The 21,480-nt window shown below is 34.2% G+C and overlaps 1 protein-coding gene across 3 annotated transcripts in view; it reads right to left on the bottom strand.

Annotated features, from left to right (window-relative positions):
* Positions 1-21,480, bottom strand: part of LOC132160811 (RNA-binding protein Raly-like) — an 84,775-nt gene that overhangs the window by 14,503 nt on the left and 48,792 nt on the right. For all 3 annotated transcript variants that reach the window (XM_059570512.1, XM_059570511.1, XM_059570513.1), the window contains one exon: positions 558-837. In XM_059570512.1, coding sequence (XP_059426495.1) covers positions 558-813 — 256 coding nt within the window. In that variant the 5' untranslated portion in view covers positions 814-837. The remainder of the gene's footprint in view (positions 1-557; positions 838-21,480) is intronic.

Below are 21,480 nucleotides of genomic sequence, written 5' to 3'. Positions count from 1 at the left end.
TGTGTGTTATAAGTAACTGTTATAATTTCTGTTTGTAATGTTTATCATTGCATACATACTATTTCACAAACTATATTTAAAATATAGCTGTCAGTTTGCTATTATTTTAAGTCTAAACACATGCAGACTGATCTCCTGTGCTAAATTATCTCTAGTAAGTACTCAACAACTACATTAAAAAGCTCAATACAAACTTAAAATTCACTGAGGTCAAGAACCCTGAAGAGCGGAGAATGGCACTGATGTCATATTTGCCACCTTATAATGTTGATCAACTTGCTCTGCACTATATTGACCTTGCTTTGACCCGTCACAGTGATGGCAACAGGAAACTGTCATCAATAGATATTAATCTTAACTGCTTCAGTGTCATGGGGCTCGCTCTTGGCAGCAGTCATAGAACATACAAACCAAACACTCTACAGGGTGATTAAAAAGTCAGTTCGCTCCTACAGCAAGTGTTGTGCACTCTATTTAACCTTGGAGAGATGATACGTGATATATAACACCAGCCTGTGATAACACATATACACAATTCATATTATTGTCCAACTCACCGAGGGTCTGTCCAGCAAGTACACGTCCATTTTCTCCAATGACAGCTCCACGAGCGTGCCTCTCATTAGCGTACTGAACGAAGGCGTAGCCTTTGTGAACCGAGCAGCCCAACACACGGCCGTATTTGGAGAAGATCGTCTCAACGTCGCTCTTCTTCACCACCGCTGTGTTCAGGTTACCGATAAACACGCGTGAGTTGATAGATTTGGGGTCATTTTTGTTGGTAATGTTGCTCGTCTGGACTTTCAGCGACATCTTGGGTCAAATGTGAACAACAATCTGGAGAAGAAACAAATTACATAAATTTAGGCCAATCGCTGTATAATTAGTTACATTCTTGATACTGTGAAATGAACAAAGCATATTCCTAAACGAAACAGATCAACAGCATAGATTTCTTAAAAAAGATTACTTAAAACAAGACACAAGCAGTTACAGTTACTTTTGTGATTAAACTTCTATTAATTGTATAAAATATATACAACATATGAATAGTACATTTTTAACACAATAAAATGATAAACTGTTCATTTTCAACAAATTCAAATAATAATAAATACATATTATGATTCATTATTATTAATAATTATTATTAGTAATACAATTGTGTGTATTAGTATTTATTATTAACACAATCTTAAAATTAAAATAAAATAATTATTTATATGTAATATTAATGAATATTAAACGTAATATAAATTATTAATATTCTGGTAAATTATTTATATGAACAATCAATATATATATATATATATATATATATATATATATATATATATATAGTTTTATTATTATTAATAACAATATTATAACAATAAGCCATATTAATTAGTACATATTATTTGAAATTCTATAAAAAATATTAATATATATTATTAATATTAATATTAATTATTATTATTAATAATAAATTAAACAATCCTCTAAAATGTATTTTTTAAATCCTCTGTCAGGTAATATAATTACTTTCCAAGCCAGACAATCCAGTATCTTGGGTTTGAAACAGTGGCGTAGCCACGAGGGGGCCTGGGGCCCCTCAGATTTCCGATTGCTTAAAATAAAATAAGAAAATGTTGGTTTGTAAGTCTGATTGATAGATTGACAAATGCTGCACGGTAAAGCATCTGTTTTCAAACTTGATTTGATTTAGCCTATGTCACGTGTTGTGCGTAACTGACGCCGTCATCTTCCCTTGAGAGTTCATTAAAAGGTTAATTCACCCAGATAGCAAAATTATGTAATTAATAACTTATCCTCATGTTGTTTCAAACCCGTAAGACCTCCGTTTATCTTTGGAACCGTTTAAAACGATTCAGTTCGATTTGGTGAACTGAATGATTCGTTCGCGAACCAGATATCCAGACTGCTTTGTTTTGAACTCTCTCTCACAACAGACACGGAAGAGAAGACAATGCTGAATAAAGTTGTCGTTTTTGCTATTTTTGGACCAAAATGTATTTTCGATGCTTCAAAAAATTCTAACTGACCCTCTGATGGCACATGGACTACTTTGATGATGTTTTTCTTACCTTTCTGGACATGGACAGTATACCGTACACACAGCTTCAATGGAGGGACTGAGAGCTCTCGGACTAAATCTAAAATATCTTAAACTGTGTTCCAAAGATAAACGGAGGTTTTACGGGTTTGAAACAACATGAGGGTAAGTTATTAATTACATAATTTTGCTATCTGGGTGAACTAACCCTTTAATATTCGGTGACAATGGCAGCTGTCACGCAAAGTACAATATTACGCTTTTTCAAAAAAGCTCTTCGACAGCGAGTGAAGTGGCACCTGAGGCTTCTCAGGACACAGAAACGACTATTTCATCACAGGAGTGTAGCGGTAAGACTTCCACGACACAGATCAGCATAATGCCCAATTTGTCTGCAATTGATGAACCGCATTCAAAACCAGTGATGACCGCATTTACTTACACTGAGTTTGCCGGAAAGAATCGTTGCTTTTCCCCAAAATGCTACAATGAGTTCACATGGCTTGATTATAGTTCAATAATAATCGCCCTCGTAGACTCCGCTTTGTCATGTAAAAGTTAATCCCATGGTTTGAATTATAGCCGCTTAGCTATGTTGTATGCTGTTATGCTGCTGAAACAGTGAAGTAAAAATGCTGTGATTTTATGAGGTATATATATTTGCTTATGCTGTATATATTCTGCTGTTTTTCGAACGTAAATTGGTCTATTTTCTGGACTGAGTATGATGACATCATTTAATAATTGCCCTCATAGATTCTACGATGTATGGTTAAACTCATGTAAAAGGTAATAATCACCGAGCTATATGGGCTGTTATGACTGTTCTGCTGAAATGGTGAAGTAAATATGCTGTTTTAAATGTGAACAGGTGTTAAGCTGTTTTTATTTAAAGGTGTTTAGATATATAGTGTATATATATATATATGTATGTATGTATGTGTATGTGTATATAATGAGTTGCCCCCTCATTTTAAGATGGGACACCCCAAAAAAAAAATTCTGGCTACCCCCCTGGTTTGAAAGGTGCTGATTTTGCCCTTGAGCAAACATTAGCCTATGAATCATCCTGAACACGGACACGCCCTGAACTATATATCGCCTAATTAATGAATAAGTGATCAAAGCCCTCCTGACACCAGCACAACACGTCTGATGTACGCCATTTCTCACGGGCAAGACCGGCTACACCCTACGCAGTAAAATCAGACAGAACTGTAATTAGCGCACTGATCAAAGTGTTAATGACAGGCCGTAAGAAAGAACAATCACACATGAGATCACTATAGTATTTCAGTTGTTTCTCTTAGACTGTAATGGGATTCAGCTGAGAGGAAAGTGAGAATTTTCTTAAAGGGATAGCTCGAATTTCTGTCATTATTTACTCACCCTTATGTCGTTCTAAACCTGTATGAGCTTTTTATCTCTTCTGAGCACAAATGAAGATATTCTGAAAAAATGTTGGTAACCAAACCATTGACGGTAGCCATTGACTTCCACAGTGCTTTTTTCCATACTATGGAAGTCAATGGCTACCGTTTTACAGCTGAAGAAAGAAACACCTACAGGTTTGGATCAACATGAGGGAGATTAAATAATAACATAAAATTTCATTTTTGGGTGAACTATCCCTCTAGAGGCTCCTCTAGAAGTTCAGACGAGGTCTTAACAACCAAAGTCTACAACCAAAAGTCAGAGATCTCAAAATGATCTCAATATGAATATGAATTCTGAGTGATTCGATCCACATAAATGTTTAGTATGACACCCACCTACTATTCACAATCCAATCAATGGATGAGTTACATAAAAAATTACATTAAGAGGTAAATTAGACTGCATTTCAAAAGATCAACCTCCAATCAATAATTTTCTTAAAAGAAGTCTCTGCTTTGCTTCTCATATATTTTATGGTGAAACGACATGAGATAAGAGTATTTGGACCTTATTATGGGGATAGAAAAAAATGTGGAGGTTAAGTGACGCTTCTGACTGCTGCAGAAGTGGCCCATCGCTGTTTCTCATTAGCAGCCGCCAAACGTGAAATCAGGAGAAAGTGAAGTCTGTCAGGGTCAAATGACTGTGTCCCAGGTATGACGGAATCAGGTCTACGGTGAGGGCTGTTCAGACCACAGCTCCCCTCTGACATTCTGCTAATCACACAACATTTTCACAGAGCAAGCAAACAGGAAGGTCATTTAGTGCAAAAGAGAAGTTTCTCCTCTAATTACTGGCGACTCTGTACATCTCACATTGCTGGGGATTGTACAAGTCTTTGAAGCATGTGCTGTCTTTCTTTCCTCTTTGTTATAAGGACTTAGGCAATAAAAGCTTTTGAACAGCATGCTATCATCCTGCTTGCAGAAATAACTAGCCAATTTGCTGCTTTGTTCGGACTCGCCTTTAAAGTCCTGCCTCCGTGAGGCCCATTAACACCTGTTAAATAGTTTCTAAAGAGTTTGGTTGTTGAAAGCGTCAGAAGGTTTAGGGATCGTGGATTGTAATTAAATGATCGATTAGACAGGGAAAATACTGGAGTGGATTCCTACATCACACCATGTTGGACGGCATCCTGACAGAAAGCATTCATGCGGTTGAAAGACTCACACTACCTCCGGCTAACTTAATGAGCTGTGGGTTTTGGTGCTCCCATTTTTCCTCATTATGTCATTCACACAATTAACCCATTCAAGCGTATTATTTTGCATGAGTTTAATCAAAGTGAGACCCAAAAAGAAAAACGAGGATGCACTAATTTGGACATTTTTGTCAGATAAAACAAAACAAAAAAAAATATAGGGTACTTTGTCTTTTTTTCAATTGATTTATTTATTTTTCTTTATACACAAATACACATTTAAATAAATACATAATATTATCATAATTTACAGCTTTCAAAAGTTTGGGTTAAGTAAAACCAAAAATACAGGAAAAACACTAAATGAAATATTATTCGATTTATTAAAATAACTTTAAACAGTTTGAATATTATTTTTTAAAAATGTAAATAACTACTGAAATATATATTTTTATTGTAGTGCTTCACATTATAAATGTATTGTCACTTTTGATCAATTTAATGCAGCCTTGCTGAATAAAATAATTCATGTCTTAAAATAAATCTTACTGACCCCAACTTTTGAGCGCTAGTATAAATATTATTTTAGAATTCATCAAAACATAAAATTTTCAATATTGTATCTGCACTTCTAAACAATAAATCCCACCATTTAAAATTTGTGGAAAATACAGTATAATTGTGATTGTGAATATTACGTTTAAAAATGAATGTTAATGTAAAACACACACACACGCATTACAGACTTCAGAAGTTAAGGTAACTTAAAAACATATTTCTACAACAAAACTCTTTCACAGATCAATCTGGGTTGCATTTCCCAAAAGCTTCGTAAGCCTAAGAAGTTCTGTAAAAACTATTGTACGACTGATCTTAAAATTACGGTCTGTTTCCCAAAAGCACCTTAACTTAAGTAGCACCTGTGCAATGTGATTATAATTTGATTAATTTAAGGATTTGATTGTGCTTCATTGTATACTTTATTACTCATTTTCTTTAGTAATAAAGAAAGTAATTTTTTATTAATTTATAAATGAAATAATTAAAAAGGGCAGAAAAAAATCTAAATACACATCTAAATGAAATGACCTAAATGATAAGAATTAATGTAGGAAATATGCATCAAAGACTGAGGGGAAAAAATCTGTCAAAGACTTGCTGAAGTACACAATGTATTGGACCTGGAGATAACGTCTCTCTCTCTCTCTCTCTCTCTCCCTCTATATTTATACTGTATATAAAGTATATTATAATGTAAAGTATAATATAATATTGCATCAAAGTATATATCCAAGTTGTCTGGAACGCAGCATTAGGTTAACATTTCAATAAATGATCGTGTACTACAATTATGAGCCATTCTATAAGGTGACATTTCAGCACTTGACAAACGGATAGGGACTCCTAAGTAGCTATGTGCGATTGCTTTAAGTGCATATTTGGGAAACACATGTAAAACAATAATGAACGATCGTAAAATTACTCGTAGAATACGCTCTTAAGCGCTAAGATTATCGGGAAACTCGGCCCAGTTTGTTTTATGATGTATACCTAAGACACAGCCATGATGTAAATTAAACTTTCTGAGTGAATTAAGAAAATGTACCAGCCATGAAACTGAATTTTGCATAATTTTTATTAAATATATACTTGATAATGAAATATTTTGCTGTCTTGTTTCTTCTACTCTACAAACTGTGCTGATCACTCCACTAGAAAAAATAAACTATATATATATATAGGCTATTCTTTTTTTGAAAATTAAACATTACTGGAGTAAGTTTTACGAGACAATACTAAATACTAGTATACTTTTTCTACTTCAACATTTCTTGTTTAATTCTGCTGTTTCTTTATAATTGTTTGTGAAATTGATTATTATATACTGTTTTTTTTCAGATTGTCACTTGCAACATAACATAAAATACTACCTCTTATCAAATATTTATAAACTTGTTTTGGTGATTTAATGTGAACAATATATCACATACATTTCATACACATATTGTGTTTATTCATTAGACTATGAGCAGATAAAACATTATAGTTCCTTTAATGCAATACATGTACCTCATAAATTACTAATAAAACAACATTAATTATTATTATTTTAACTATTTTTATATTGATTTTTTGGAGTTATTAATTGTATCGTAAATTATTATTGATAATTAATAATCAGCATTTTTCATGCTCATAGATTTGATAAATAATTGGCAAATACATCATTGGCTAAGGCATCTCTAAAAACAAGAAAAGCTGGCATATTTAATTAGCAGTAATGTGGTGAGCAGAGGGAACTGTTTTTTAACAGTTTAATTGATGAAATTAAAAGAGCAGAGATTGGAATGGATAGAGTCCAGGCCAAACAGCAGCACGATTCGTCAGGGATAGATACACCAAGCTCTCTCTCTCTCTCTCACACACACACACACACACACACACACACACACACACACCTCTCTCGCTCAGGCCGCGTTGTGGGGTGAGAATGTGACTCTGGCACGCAAACGTTTGACTCTCCAGAAATTTGGCAGCACTGTCCCACCACACAAGTTTCCCAGAAGCAGCTGCTTGCATTGCACAACACACTAATGCCAGGTTATTAAAATATCCGGGGGCTGAATGTTCATCTGCCTTTACTGCTGACCTGAAACCTGTTTTAGATTTTGTAGTAACAGTCCAGGTTAAAGTGTGCTGGAGGTTTGCATCTTAAACTGAACTCTCAGCACTTTCAGCATACTGATCATGTGCTCACAGGAGTACTTCATTCACCCAGAACACATTCTTAAAGAACTGAGATGTGAAATTACAATGTAATGTGATGGTTAATCTACTGTAAGGCTTGTTGTAAAGGTGCATCTGAAAGTAAATCAAGGGATACTGTCTACACTGTAAAAAATGTATTATGGAAAACCTGCATTTTGAAAAACATTGTTAACATGCTTAGATGTTTTAATAACTGGTTACACGTAAATTAATATACAGTTAAATGTATTAGAAAGACAATGCATTTTTAATTGCATGTTTATTTTTATTACTATTGTAAATTTTATTTATTTTATCAATATAAATATGTATTAATATTATATTAATATAATATATAATGAAATGTATAATATTTTTATAAAATACATTTTCTGTTGAATATAATGTCAATATCATGTAAATAATATATGTTTTGGTAAGTATAAATCACCTTGAAAATAAATAATACACTCCCAGATAAGTCATATATTTTTATACACGGTTATATTTTTCAATTCAAATTTTAATTTATATATATTTATTTTAAATGATTAAGTTACCAAAATTCTTACCAATAATTTAATAATTTGCATTTAGATATTTAGTCTTCTAAATATATTACAAATATATTCATCATAACACATGTATTTAAAAAACACTCAAATTTTGCATTTATTGTAATACTTAAGCAATAATAAATTAATAATTTACTTAATAAATTACTAATTTGCATTAAGGTATTAGCAGCAGTCTTCTGAACATATTAAAAATATATTTCTTACAACACATATAATGTACATTATTTGTTTAGAATTTCATTATTTGTAAGACAATAATATAATATAATATAATTAGTGATGAGCAATGATTACATTTTTTAAATCATGATTAATTGCATTATTGTCTGTGTTTAATCGCAATTAATCGCATTATGCACAAAACTAATAATGTATTCAAAAGTAGTGTACTTTGCACTTTTTTCATTTAGAAGTACTGCTATGTGAACAAAAGTGCAATAACATTTGGTTTACAAACACTTTAAACAAATAAGGTGCTTTTTTACAGCAGTATTCCTAGTAGGCTAGCAGTTAAAATTGTTCTTGTAAATCTTAACTTATAACATTTATATAATTAAATTATATTTAAATTAAATATAAAATAAGCTATTTGTCACTGCCAGGACATTAACATTTTTATAAAAAATATGTTATAGTTTGTTATAGAAAAACAAGTTATGCTCTTGATCATAACTATAACAGGCATCTTCCTATTAGAGACCTGCACGATCGCGGGACCCAATGCAGCTGTGTGCAGCGCGGGACAACACTTAATAAGACTCGTGTGTGTGGGATGCAGGAGAATAATTAGGGTGTGCTCACACTAGGCAATCTTAACCCCCAGAGCCTGTTTTTTTTACTAGTGTGATCGCTTCGTTTAGCAGTCCCAGGCTCGGTTGGAAGAGGTGTGCCAGAGCGCGGTTAAGTTATATATAGATTAGTGAGTGTGAGCGCTAATCGAGCCGGAGCGCAGATCTCACGTGCTGCATGATTGCGTGAATATTTCTGAATGACAAAAGAGATAGATTTGTAAAGCAATATATTGTGAGAGGGCCGCGTCCCATATGACTCAGAATAATAAACCACAAAGTTACAAAACAATGCACTCCATTGTGCTGAGCAAGCGCTTCTCTGCTGTCTTCACGTGCTATCGGATACTTCCTTAATAATTATTGGCGTTAATCAATTAATGCGTTAATAACTTGGCCAGCCCTAAATATAATATAATATAATATAATATAATATAATATAATATAATATAATATAATATAATATAATATAATATAATATAATATAATATAATATAATATAATATAATATAATATAATTAGGGGTGTAACGATACGCGTATTCGTATTGAACCGTTCGTTGGACTAATTAATTATATTTGGAAAATAAAAAAAATTGTGAAATATAATGATATGCGTTCAACAAGGTAGCCCAATAACCCAAACGACGTAACAGGCAATGCCCCTGACACCCCCGAAGAAGAAAAAAACACCAACTTATATGTTTATGTTAGGGTACTCAGTCAGGCGCTCGCTCACTCAGTAATACACGCTGAAGGCTCGTTGCAAAATGGCCAATGCGTTTAACAGACCAGAAATAGAAGATCCTCCAATAACCAACAGGTCACTTTGGATTCCCTGTAAGCTATAATGGTGATGGCAAGAGAGTGGTGGATAAAAAAAACAACAACGACATGTCGCATCTAGGGTACACCAGCGGGAATACAAAAAAAAAAAAAACACCAGTGTTAATACTTGAAACATGTCAACTCATTTACGCCGACATCACCTTAGTGTGTCAGTATCTGGGAAAAGACGAAAAAAAGGCGAAACATACACGCAACAAACTATCCCCGCAGCATTTAGACAGACATTTCCAACGGATTCAAACAGGGCAAAAGACATCACCACGGCGATTGGTAGGCTACATTTACCTTATAGCTGCGGATATGAGACCTTACTATTTACCATTCATTCTATCATTCATATCTATTATAGCTTACAGGGAATCCAAAGTGCACCCAAACACCAGACCTGTTGGTTATTGGAGGATCTTCTATTTCTGGTCTGTTAAACGCATTAGTCATTTTGCAACGAGCCTTCAGCGCATACTGAGTGAGCGAGCGCCTTACTCTGTAGTGGAAAACATAGGTTTTAAGAACATGCTTAATGTAATTGAGCCCCGTTACAATATTCCTTCACGAGCCCATTTCAGACAGACCGTAATTCCTGCTTTGTTCCAAAAAACATAAGCCCTATAGCGAACCAATTGAGTAAAAACACACTCAATATAAAGAGTTATAGAGTTCCATATAAAAAGTTACATCTTTGTATTTGTTCATAACTACTACAATAATATAACATTTTCATTTTTTTTTATAAGGAGCTGTTTTTGTTTTATACAGTATGCTGCTAAGAAAACACCATAGAAGATGGGTAAAGAATAGCTCCATCATTGTTCAATGTAAAAAAAACAAAAAAAACATACTTTGATAGTTTTAATAAATAAAACATTTTTTAAAAATCAAGGAAATTTATCTGCCAATTTTTTCTTTTTGCTGTATCTAAAACGTACCGAACCGTACCGAACCAAACCGTGACACCAGTGTATCGTATCGAACCGAACCGTGAATTTTGTGAACCGTTACACCCCTAAATATAATATAATATAATATAATATAATATAATATAATATAATATAATATAATATAATATAATATAATATAATATAATATAATATAATATAATATAATATATAAGAGCATATAAACATGAGTTATATGAAAAGGCACATTCATGAGTCTATTAAAGTTAAAACACGAAGAGCGTATTATATATATACCCTTGATCAACACATAATGCTGTACAAATTGAATTCTGTTTGATTTATAAAGTCATGTGCTTGAACTCTCTCTCTCTCTTTCTCTCTCAAACACACACACACACACACACACACACACACGCACGCACGCACGCACGAACACACACACACACACACACACACACACACACACACACACACACACACACACACCTTGGTGAAGAGGTGTGCCACATCCCATGTGGGGGGACATCCCATAGGTGTAATGTTTTTTATACTGTTCAAACGGTATATTCTATCGCCCTTCATCAACCCTACACCTAAACCTAACCCTCACAGGAAACTTTGTGCATTTTTTAAATCTCAGAAAAGTTCTGTATGATTTATAAGCGTTTTGAAAAAGGGGACATAAGTTATTTCCTCATAAGTCACCCTCTCCTTGTAATACCTGTGTCATACCCATGTCATTATACAGAGTTGATATGTCACAAAAACAAGAGCACACACACACACAACTACACACACACGCACAGCAGTGAGTACTGCACTTGGTTGTTGGGGATAATTTACATTCTATTTGAGCTTGTGCCAAAATCATTCCTGTCAGTAATGGTATTTTACAGACAGGCAAATGTGTTTGGGGGTCACTTAATAGCTCATTAGAAATGAGAGCACCTGTCCCCCCCACTGCACATACAAACCACAGATGTTACTGGAACAAGCACCAAACTGCTACCCTTCCCTACGATGTTGCTAGCCCTCTGTTGGGATCAAACAGCATCAAATTCTGTTTGGAAACAGCAGCCAGGGAATTAGGTTTCTCCACTGTTGCCCAAGGGAACTAAATCAGAGTCTGAGCATTGAGGAAAGCATCAATACATCATCCAATCAGCTCCTCAAACAGAAGCTTTGTACCTGGTGCGGTGTGCACAATTGTAGTTCGAGCAGGAATATAAAGAGATTTCTTTGGCATTTGATTGTTAATGGAATAAACCACAAATCTGTACAAGCTTTCGTCTGTAGAGCACAAAAAGAGATTTTGAGGAATTTACTGGGCTGTGTATTACAAAAGCATCATAAGCGTCATAAAGGGTTATGTTTGCAAAGCATCATCCTTTAGATAATGCTTCAAAATTTCATGAAAACCACAAAATTACACAAAATTAAACTAAAATGGATAGTTCACCCCAAAATTTTAATTGTGCAATTATTTATAAGCAATATCACTAGAATAGCAGTGCCAGACAAGTAGGGTTGGGTATCATTTGAAATTTATCAATGCCCAATTCCGATTCTGCTAATCGATTTGATTCCAATAAGATAAAAAAATGAAGTCAAACACATAGATGTCAAACATTTATTCTGTGTCTGCTTACGAAGCATTATGTTGCAGCTGAATAACATGAGTAAAAATCAGAAGCCTACAGAGCACTTAGGCCTACAAGAGGAACTTTTGCCTATGCTTTTAACAACAATACCACAGCAAAAACAACTATACTAATATAAAAATGTCAAATTGCAAATTGATAAAGACAAGTAAACAGTCAGTTATAAAATAGGAACAAACTAATTAATTAGCAATGGCATAAATAAATACAACTGAATGGACACAAACCGGGAACCCACACAGAGACCACTGTTTTCTGTGCTCACGCTTACGCTTCAGACATCTGCAATTCATGGAAACAGAGTGCAAGTTCTTTTCGTTCCTGCACTTAAATTGTTTTAAATCACAATAAAATGGAAACGCAGGAATTGTTAAGAAGAATCAAAATGCATGCATCTTTTCAAATACCATGTTCTAAAATGGAACCAGTTTTCAAAACCCAACCCTACACAAGGGTTATGAGTGGGATACTGCGTTTATACAACAGTTCAATGGCACAAGTGTGTAAATAAAAGGGACAAAGGAAAAAGTTACTTCAGTTACTTCGTTCAGCCACATATTCAAATCTCAGTTTCACAGTTTCAGAGCTGAGCCCAAGCCTCTGTGACTCATTCGAAAATGTCACTTTAGAACTAGTTACAAAGGAAAAGAGCTGCTTCATTAAAAGCTTATTGTATTACTGTATTAAAAGCTCACTGTATTATGTGGAGTAGAGTATAATGAGAGAAATGGACTGAGCGAGTGTGTTTACTTACAGTACGTCTGATACAGAATTCATTCTTCAGCTCAATCTCATATTCACAATAAAACATTAGTTTGAATGTTTGCTGAGGAAAGTGATATCTTTGTCATACTATCCTTTCATCTGTTAAGAGTGATTTCCGATGACAGCGCTGCTCAGTGCATTTGTTGGCTGCATCTTACAAGCTGTTGTTAAAAGTAAAAACTTCCTTGCTTACATCCTTGCTTCAGTCTCTTTTAATATGAAAGTTTTTACTCCTGACTCGCTTAGAAAAACATGTAAATAAAATGACCATTATGAGCTTACACCAATTCTTTATACTAAATACTATTATTAAATACTACTATTATTTATATACCTTTTTTTGTTTATAATAATATTTAATAATCATCAACAACAACCATCATGTTGTTGCTAGGCAATTCAGTCAAAAGTACAAAGGAAGTGTATAAAGTGATGACCTCAGCTAAATCCATTGCTCTAGTCTAGAACAAATAATATATTAATGAGACCAAAGATGAATTATATCTCATGTTTAACCACTATAGAGACATCAGAGCCAGCAGCAAATTCCAGAAGATCTGGATGAAGTAAGGCTGCTCTCGGCGGGTTCATGTGCTGATGCCCTGGAGCTCACATCTTCGAAAACGTCAAAGGAAATTTTAAAATAGACGTTATCTTTCTTAACAAACTGCATATTTGGATTCTAAACAACTACATTCTCACCTAAAAAACTCATTATGCAGTGTATCATATTTTATTTTAAAAATAATGAAAACAATATTCCATAAATGCACAAAATAGATGAATACATAAATAACTAAACCAGTTTGTGTTGGTACAAACAAAGTTGGTGCCGTGATTGTTATAGACTGTATAGATGAGTTTCAGAGGGAAACTGGCATACATTGTACATATTGGCTTGCCTTCTTCCTCTTCCTGTCTGAAGCCCAAGGGCGCACTTGCTGGCACCGCAGTGTTGTGCAGCACTGTGTCACAGTTATTACTGCAGGGAGTAAAGCGCAGACCACTGCTTGATTGGTGAATGTCCCTCAAGCGTAGCTCTCACCTCTCTGTTGTGCACCTCAATACTGGCAACCAGTGCACCTCGTTATGCTCAGTGTGTCACTGCCAGTATCAGTCACTGGGTCTCAGAGGGAAAGCTTACACCTCGACCCACAGATCACAATTAAACTCTGCAAATGCAATTTAGCAAATCAGGCTGATTGTGAAAAATAGATTGTTCTGCAGCTAAATTATCACAACAAATACGCACTAATGTTCAAATGTTCATGGTCAGTATTTTTTATGTTTGTTTATTAATACTTTTATTCAGAGAAGATGCATTAAATAGACCAAAAGTAAAAATATTTCTAATGGTACAAAAGAGATTTCACTCAAATAAATGCTTTTATTTTGAACTATCTATTCATCAAAGAAACGTGAAAAAATAGATTACAGTTTACATAAAAGTATTATGCTGCTTAATTATTGTATTTAATTACAATGAATTGCAACTGTTTGTTAATAATAAGAAATAGGATTTCTTGAGAAGCAAATAAGCATATTAGAATGACTACTGAAAGATCTTGTATTTTAAAATTATATTTTGTATTTTTTAAACATTCATGGGATATGCAGGTTAAAAATTCAAAAACATTCATAACCTTGCACACAGAGAGGTATTTATAGTTAAGATCTGACATTACTGTTAAAAAAAACATGTAGTTGCAATGAATGAACAGAAGGAAATGCTTCACAATTAAGCTTCAAAAAAGGATGTAAAAACACTAAAGACATCATATAGTAGTCTATAACCCGTTGACCTTTTTGGTTTCTTCCTCACACACATCTATTATACGGCTTGGAAAATAGACATAAGGACCACTTTTAAAAAAATATATATATATATTTTAGCAGTATGTTATTGTGATTTTAGAGCTTGACAGCCTCATTATACTAAACACAATGGCCTAAACATTATTCAAAATGTCTTCTTTTGTGTTTCAGAAAGTAGAGAAAGCCAAATGGGTTTGCAACAGCACAGGGCTGACAGAATTTTCATTTTTAGATGAACTATCCCTTTAAGTCAGACAACACAGCGGCTGAGGAATATACGCACAGTTGGTGGCTGCCTGTGTCAAATTTATATCTCTACTCCCTCCAAAAAAAAAAAAAAAAAAAAAAAACAGGCATGCATCCGCTCCAAATTCTCTATTTTCTTTTTTCTCAACTCTGAGGGCAGGTGTTGCCAGAGATAAAAGAGAACGCAGAATAAACGAGTGTGCTTGTAATGATGAGGTCCCTTCTCATCCCATCCTTTTCCTTCTTTCTATCTCACTTTGTTAATTTCCCGTCAGCGTCTGATGTCTTGCTTATTACCAGTGGTGTCTGAATCCACAGAATAATTAGCCGAGGAAAAAAAACACGGGGTGCCCACAGATGCATGAAGGTCACTGGGTGTCATACTTCACTGTGAGCTGTATGACAAGGGACTTGGGGGCTGCTGCAGAACGGATGACTGTATTGATTATTTTTCATCTCTGCTTTGAGTTATTGGATCTGTGCTGTGCTTGCATGTGCTGCCTGGCTGGGAAATATGCTTCTAATGGCAGGCACCAGCTATGTTTCGTCTGTATATGTACAGTTTTTTGGTTATATTTGTTTATGTGTCCTTTAAGCTACAGGCACCTATATGTCAAGTGCACTTTGATTAGTCATAAAAAAGCAGGTAGAAGGAAACACCTCTGTCTCCTTTGTGCAATAGGGTTTCTTCTTTCAATAGATGAGCAATTGGGTGTTAGTGTGTAGGAAAGAAAATCATGAAACAAGGAGAGACTCAACAAGTATGGCCAGTGCAAGAGAGCTTCCAGTCATTTGAAATAACTAATAATTAGATAGTATTAATTTTAAACACATTTTCTTAACATTTGTGCATGCTTTTATATATGAAAAAATATACATGTATTTATATTTATTATGTATACAGTATATTCGTAATTATGCAATAATCACACTGCTGGGGAGTGTTGTGCTTTGTATAGCTCTGTGTTATTATTTAAAAATATATTTGATTTTTATTTGCATATGATAAGCTTTATATATTTAAACGAAATTGAATTCATATATGGATAATTATGTAATATCACTCTGATAGTGAATGTTATGGACTTTTACAGTGTATATTACCATAAAAAACATTATTTGCATATGACCCGCTTCAATAGTTTAACAAAATATATATATATATAAAAAATGCATATATACAAAATACTTCACAATGATGGCGAGTGCTGACAATCAGTCAGATTTTGCAAAAGTCATGTCGCTTTTTTACAACAGTTCAACAAACAATTAAGTTAATATCGGGTGACTTACATTTTAGGGACAATATTTCCATTTACTTGGTTTATTTTTTTGCTCCAACAACACAAATAGTCAGAGACTAATCACGTAATCATGTTCTTGAATGAATCGGTGCTTTTGAATGAATCGGCTCAATGACTCACTCAGAAAGAAGCCACTTGTTTCATCCCTGAAAGAATCAGCATTTTTGAATGAATCATTTAAATTAATGGTTAAAAAACAACACTTCTTGATGTTCAGAAATCCATGCAATGATTCTTATCCCAAAAAACGGAAATTAATATATATAAAAATTGGGTTGAGCACTTAGAAGTTTATTAGATTTTATCAGATTTTTTCATGATCTCTTTATTTAAGGCACACATCAAACATGTCACAAGAGACAATATACAAACAGTCAAAAAAGGGCATCTACCAAAGAAGGTAAAAGTGATGTCAACTAGAGAAAAAGGGACAGAAAAGACTTTAAAAAAATTTGTTTGACTTCCTAAGGCAAGAGCAGACTCTTTTCACCACCCCATGGATAAGTGCAAAACGTATACTGTATCAAACCAAAGCACATACAAAAATATTAATAAAAAGACTCCTATTTTACATAAACTCATCCAAGTATGCCCAGAGACAGAAAAGACCTTTTCCCCGAGACAGCTCTAAATGGCTCCAGGCTACATCTGGTATTGCTGATAAAGTCTTGCTCTGGCTCCTCCAACCAGATATATCATAAAATGATTGGGCTTTAGGACTCCGCAGGCTGTTCCTTTGGGAAGCCTGACTTTCCCCATCCTCAGCTGAACACTACTAAATCAACAAAGCAGCAGCACTTCATTGGCCTTTGTAGACTAGAGAGCATGCCATCACTAAGACGCCAGGGAAGATTTGGACCCTCTGGCACTTTTTATTCAAGTTGCCTGGGCCGGTCCTTGGTTTTATCAGAGTTAATGCAGATTTAATGTTGCGAAAGACTCCCTCCCCCTCTCGCTCCGCATGCATATGCGTTTTATAACAAGAGGAGTGCTTCAAACTGTACATAATAAGACCAATTCCATTATCCTCATGTTCACTCTGTGGATTCATAACAAATTAGCCTACGGCGAAATTGCCCAAAGCAACAAGAAATCATGTTGCATCTTAGCCTTTTATTTTAAAGTGACACGGCATAGTCATAAATATGCTAACGTTGTGTCTCAGTAAGAATAGAGACTGTTTTGCTTGCTTTATTTACAAGAAAATCTGTGCTTTTGTAACAAAGCAGAGTATTATAATTGGTGATGCTTGCTAAGGCACTTACTAGATTACACAATATTACTCATAATCAGGGTTAGGGGCTTTGAAAAATGCTAAACTTCAGTGCATAATTTGTCATGCACCATTTGTGTCTTCCTGTAGCTTGGCACTAGCAATGCTAATGTTATGGGTTCAATTCCCAGGGAATGCATGCATTGAAAAAACCTAAAGCTTGCAATGGGAATCACTTTGGATAAAAGCACCTGCCAAATGAATAAAGGTATATGCTATGGAGTTGAGTCAGAAAGTAGCCATCCTAGTGAACACTGAGAATACCAGAGCAACCATACAGTAATGCCCTGTCAACCACCCAAAACACTTAGTGGCAACTTTTGCACAAGCAAGCCCATTTTCTTGTAGGATAAAACTCTAGTTACAAACTTTAAATATTGTAAGTTTAGTGGTTTACAATGGTGAATGCACTTAAGCACTTTTTAGTGTTCAACATATTGTCTACAAACCACATTTTAGGAAGGTCTTGGCAGACACTTTCGTACTCAACTGATATGAAAGTGCATATATTGTCCATGAATAAGACTTAAAGCTGCTGTAAGCATTTTTTTTATACTCTGGCTCTCTGCCAGTGACGTCATTTGGAGCGAGACTATCCGTTGAAACTTGTTTGACTTTTAAACAGAAATATGCTTGCAACAGTGTTAGACAGGCGATTATGCATAGAATTCTTAAATCTAAACCATCGGAAAGAATTAAATATCAATACAGTTGCCTTTGCTTGAATAGAACAGAGTATTAATTAATACAACAGGTAGTCCAACACACTTTTTATCTCTCCAGTTGTCTGTGAATTAGTGGTGAGCATTTATTTATTTATTTTTTGGTGATTATTTCTGCATCTACCTAAGTTGCACCAAAATATTTGCGATGGATGCAAGAACATTTGTCATTAACAACTAAAAGAAGGAAATTGGAAGTGCTTTCTCCCTTTCAAAAAAAATTACAGTAAAACTGTAATATTGTTACATTTTATCACAGTTTAAAATGTTTTCTATTTGATATTTTAAAATGTAATTTATTCCTGTGATGCAAAGCTGAATTTTCAGCATCATTACTCCAGTCTTCAGTGTCACATGATCCTTCAGAAATCTTTCTAATATGCTGATTTGCTGCTAATGATACATTTTGTTTTTTCTTTCAGGATTCTTTAATGAATAGAAAGTTCAAAAGAAAAGCATATATCTGAAATAGATTTGTTTTACTATGTAAAAGTTTTTACTGTCCCTTCAGATCAATTTAGTGCATCTTTGAAAAATTCAAAAATCTTACTGACCACAAATTTTTGAACGATAATGTATTTATTTATTTCAATGCATTCAAATAATGCAATAATTTAATAATAAAGCTAAAGCTAGTAAATGGACTTAGTAGAGGGACCTGTCCAGAGCAACCGTTGAACTCACCAGACATCTCATAATCTTCAGAGTAAACATCAGGTCAAAGAATCAAGGATGACCCAAGCAGAACGCACTGACCTGACAACTGCATCAGCACACACATCTATTAACTAGAACACATGAGACCAGCACAGCGATTCTATCTGACAAGCTACAGTAACATTCACCCGAGCTCATGCTATCCACTTTACTGCCAGAGAGACTAAAAAAGCAGCATTTTAAAGACCACCCAGCAGACCGCTATATATAGCATGCGTTGACTGTTGGACCATTTGTCAGGATGTGACAATTCAAGTGTGGATTAGCGCAGAGGGACTAACCAGTGTTGAGTGAGAGAGAAGACACAAATGAGATGCAGGAATGGTTTACAACAAACAAATCCACATTTTGAGAAACTATCTACAAGCTGTGCTGCCCATTTTTTTTCTTCTAAAGGTGTTTATTATTCTAGAATATCATAAATAATGCACGCTGTCCTATATAAAACCATCTGTTGTTTGGTTTGTCTTTGTAGATATTTTAAAATCACACAACCTGAAGTGTTTTCTCTCAAATTGCTGAGTGAGAGAGAAAAAAAAAGCCTAAATTTGTTGTGACAAACATTAAAAGTAATCAAAAGTCGACAGCTTTTCAATAGCATCAGACGTTCATGCCCTCTGTTTGGATTGTGGTGCAAACGCATTTATTATTTTATGCATCAATCAGTCGTTCAGAAAAGACTAGCTTTAAATCTAGTTTTTTCCATACTTCTTGAGGCAAAAAGAAGACATTTGCTGTTTTTCTGTCACTGTGTCATATTCAAACAACAATACCGGTTTGATTTAGTCAATGTTTCTGGGGCAAAACAATTTAGACTCACTTCTTTCGGCCGAGTGGCACTGCACTGCAGCCACTCCAATCAAGGAGCAGCTATGCAGATGAACTATTGTACAACTATTTACAACATACTTTACCAGCGGGGGTCTTTCAAGTCCAGCATGCGCAGGATACTAACACACAAACATAAAAGGGCATTCATTTGTAGCCTGATAAGGAAAAGGGGAGAAAATGTGTCTAAAATGTATGTACCTTCTAATAACTAAAAAACACTTTGAATCCAACAGCATTTGCAACTCATTTCTCTTCAGTAATGTGACATATTCATAAGCAAGAAATGAATGAATCGGAATTCAGCCAAATCTCAAAGTGATTTTGGATTGTGAAGGCCTTCTCTACTGAAACACCCTTATTGAAGAGACTTTTTATGTGGGATGTGGAAGCAAAAGGTTTCATTTATTTTTGAGAGCATTCCCATTTGTATGTATCTTCAGTTTCTTTATCAGATCTATCATTATATGCTAATATTGTTAATTGCATTGCTTTAATTTGATCATGTATTACTGACAAATGTATTATTGCATACACGGCCTTGGTGCATAGATAAAAATATGATTCAGAGGCAATGCAAGTTATAAAATTTTCCAGCAAGTTTAAAAAGACAAGTTGTATACAATAAAAAACAGGGTCATATTGATTTCATATTATGTACAAAATATTTGTTTATATGTACAGGTTTCTGCAGGTTTTATGAAGGTAAATTTAAGACCTTTCTAAGATCAAGTAAAGAAAATTGAAGGACCAAATCCAGTGGAACAAATACATCAATATGGTCTCTAAATGAAAATGTTTCATATCAACACTTGACAGTTTGAAAATAATGCAGATGTTACAGATCTCTTCATTACTTTTTACAGAAATAACCTTCACTGTGCTTTCTGATCACACTGCAAAAAAAAAGTGATGAGAGCAAACAAGACTGATTTGTTCTAAAACAAGAACAAATAAGTATATAGGCTCAGAAAAGTTGTAGGACTTCAATGTGGATCAGTGGATGACAGTCCAAATTACAGTTTCAATGCAGCTTCAAAGGGCTCTAAACAATCCCATCTGAAAAATAAGGGTCTTATCTAGTAAAACGATTAGTTTTTAACGACTGAAGAAAGAAAGACATGAACATCTTGGATGACATGAGGGTGATTAAATTATCTGTATATTTTAGTCCTTAAATTTTGTTCAGTTTCTCTTCAGTTCGCATATTAAGTAATTGTATTTTGATTTAAAGGTGTTTAAATATTTTCATTAAAATACTGAGGAAGATTTTTTTGAAGTATTCATCACTTAAGACTTTCTGCTCCAATTTTAGACCTTTATAGACCTTAAATTGTGAAATAATATTTGTTTTCTTCATTTTCACAAAATCAGGGATAATCACACTTAGAGGACATTGTTTTATGGTATTAATTAGACAAATATAGAATTTGCTTGTGTTTGGACCAAATTTGCATATTCAAATCCAAGCACTAATCCTTATTTGCCGACAAACAGTATTTTGCTGATGTAAATCCACATTAGATTTGTTGTGCTCGTAAACTTTTCCCCCACTGTAGTGCATAATGGTCCATAGTAACAGCTCAGTCAATTGAATTATTATCTTTACTGTCTAATAAACTATAAATGCTCTATGCAACAACAACACAGCACA

Source organism: Carassius carassius, chromosome 17, assembly GCF_963082965.1.
Source record: "Carassius carassius chromosome 17, fCarCar2.1, whole genome shotgun sequence".
In the NCBI taxonomy this organism is placed as follows: domain Eukaryota; kingdom Metazoa; phylum Chordata; class Actinopteri; order Cypriniformes; family Cyprinidae; genus Carassius; species Carassius carassius.
The sequence above is the reverse complement of the archived record's forward strand: the minus strand, read 5'-3'. Positions and strand labels throughout refer to the sequence as shown.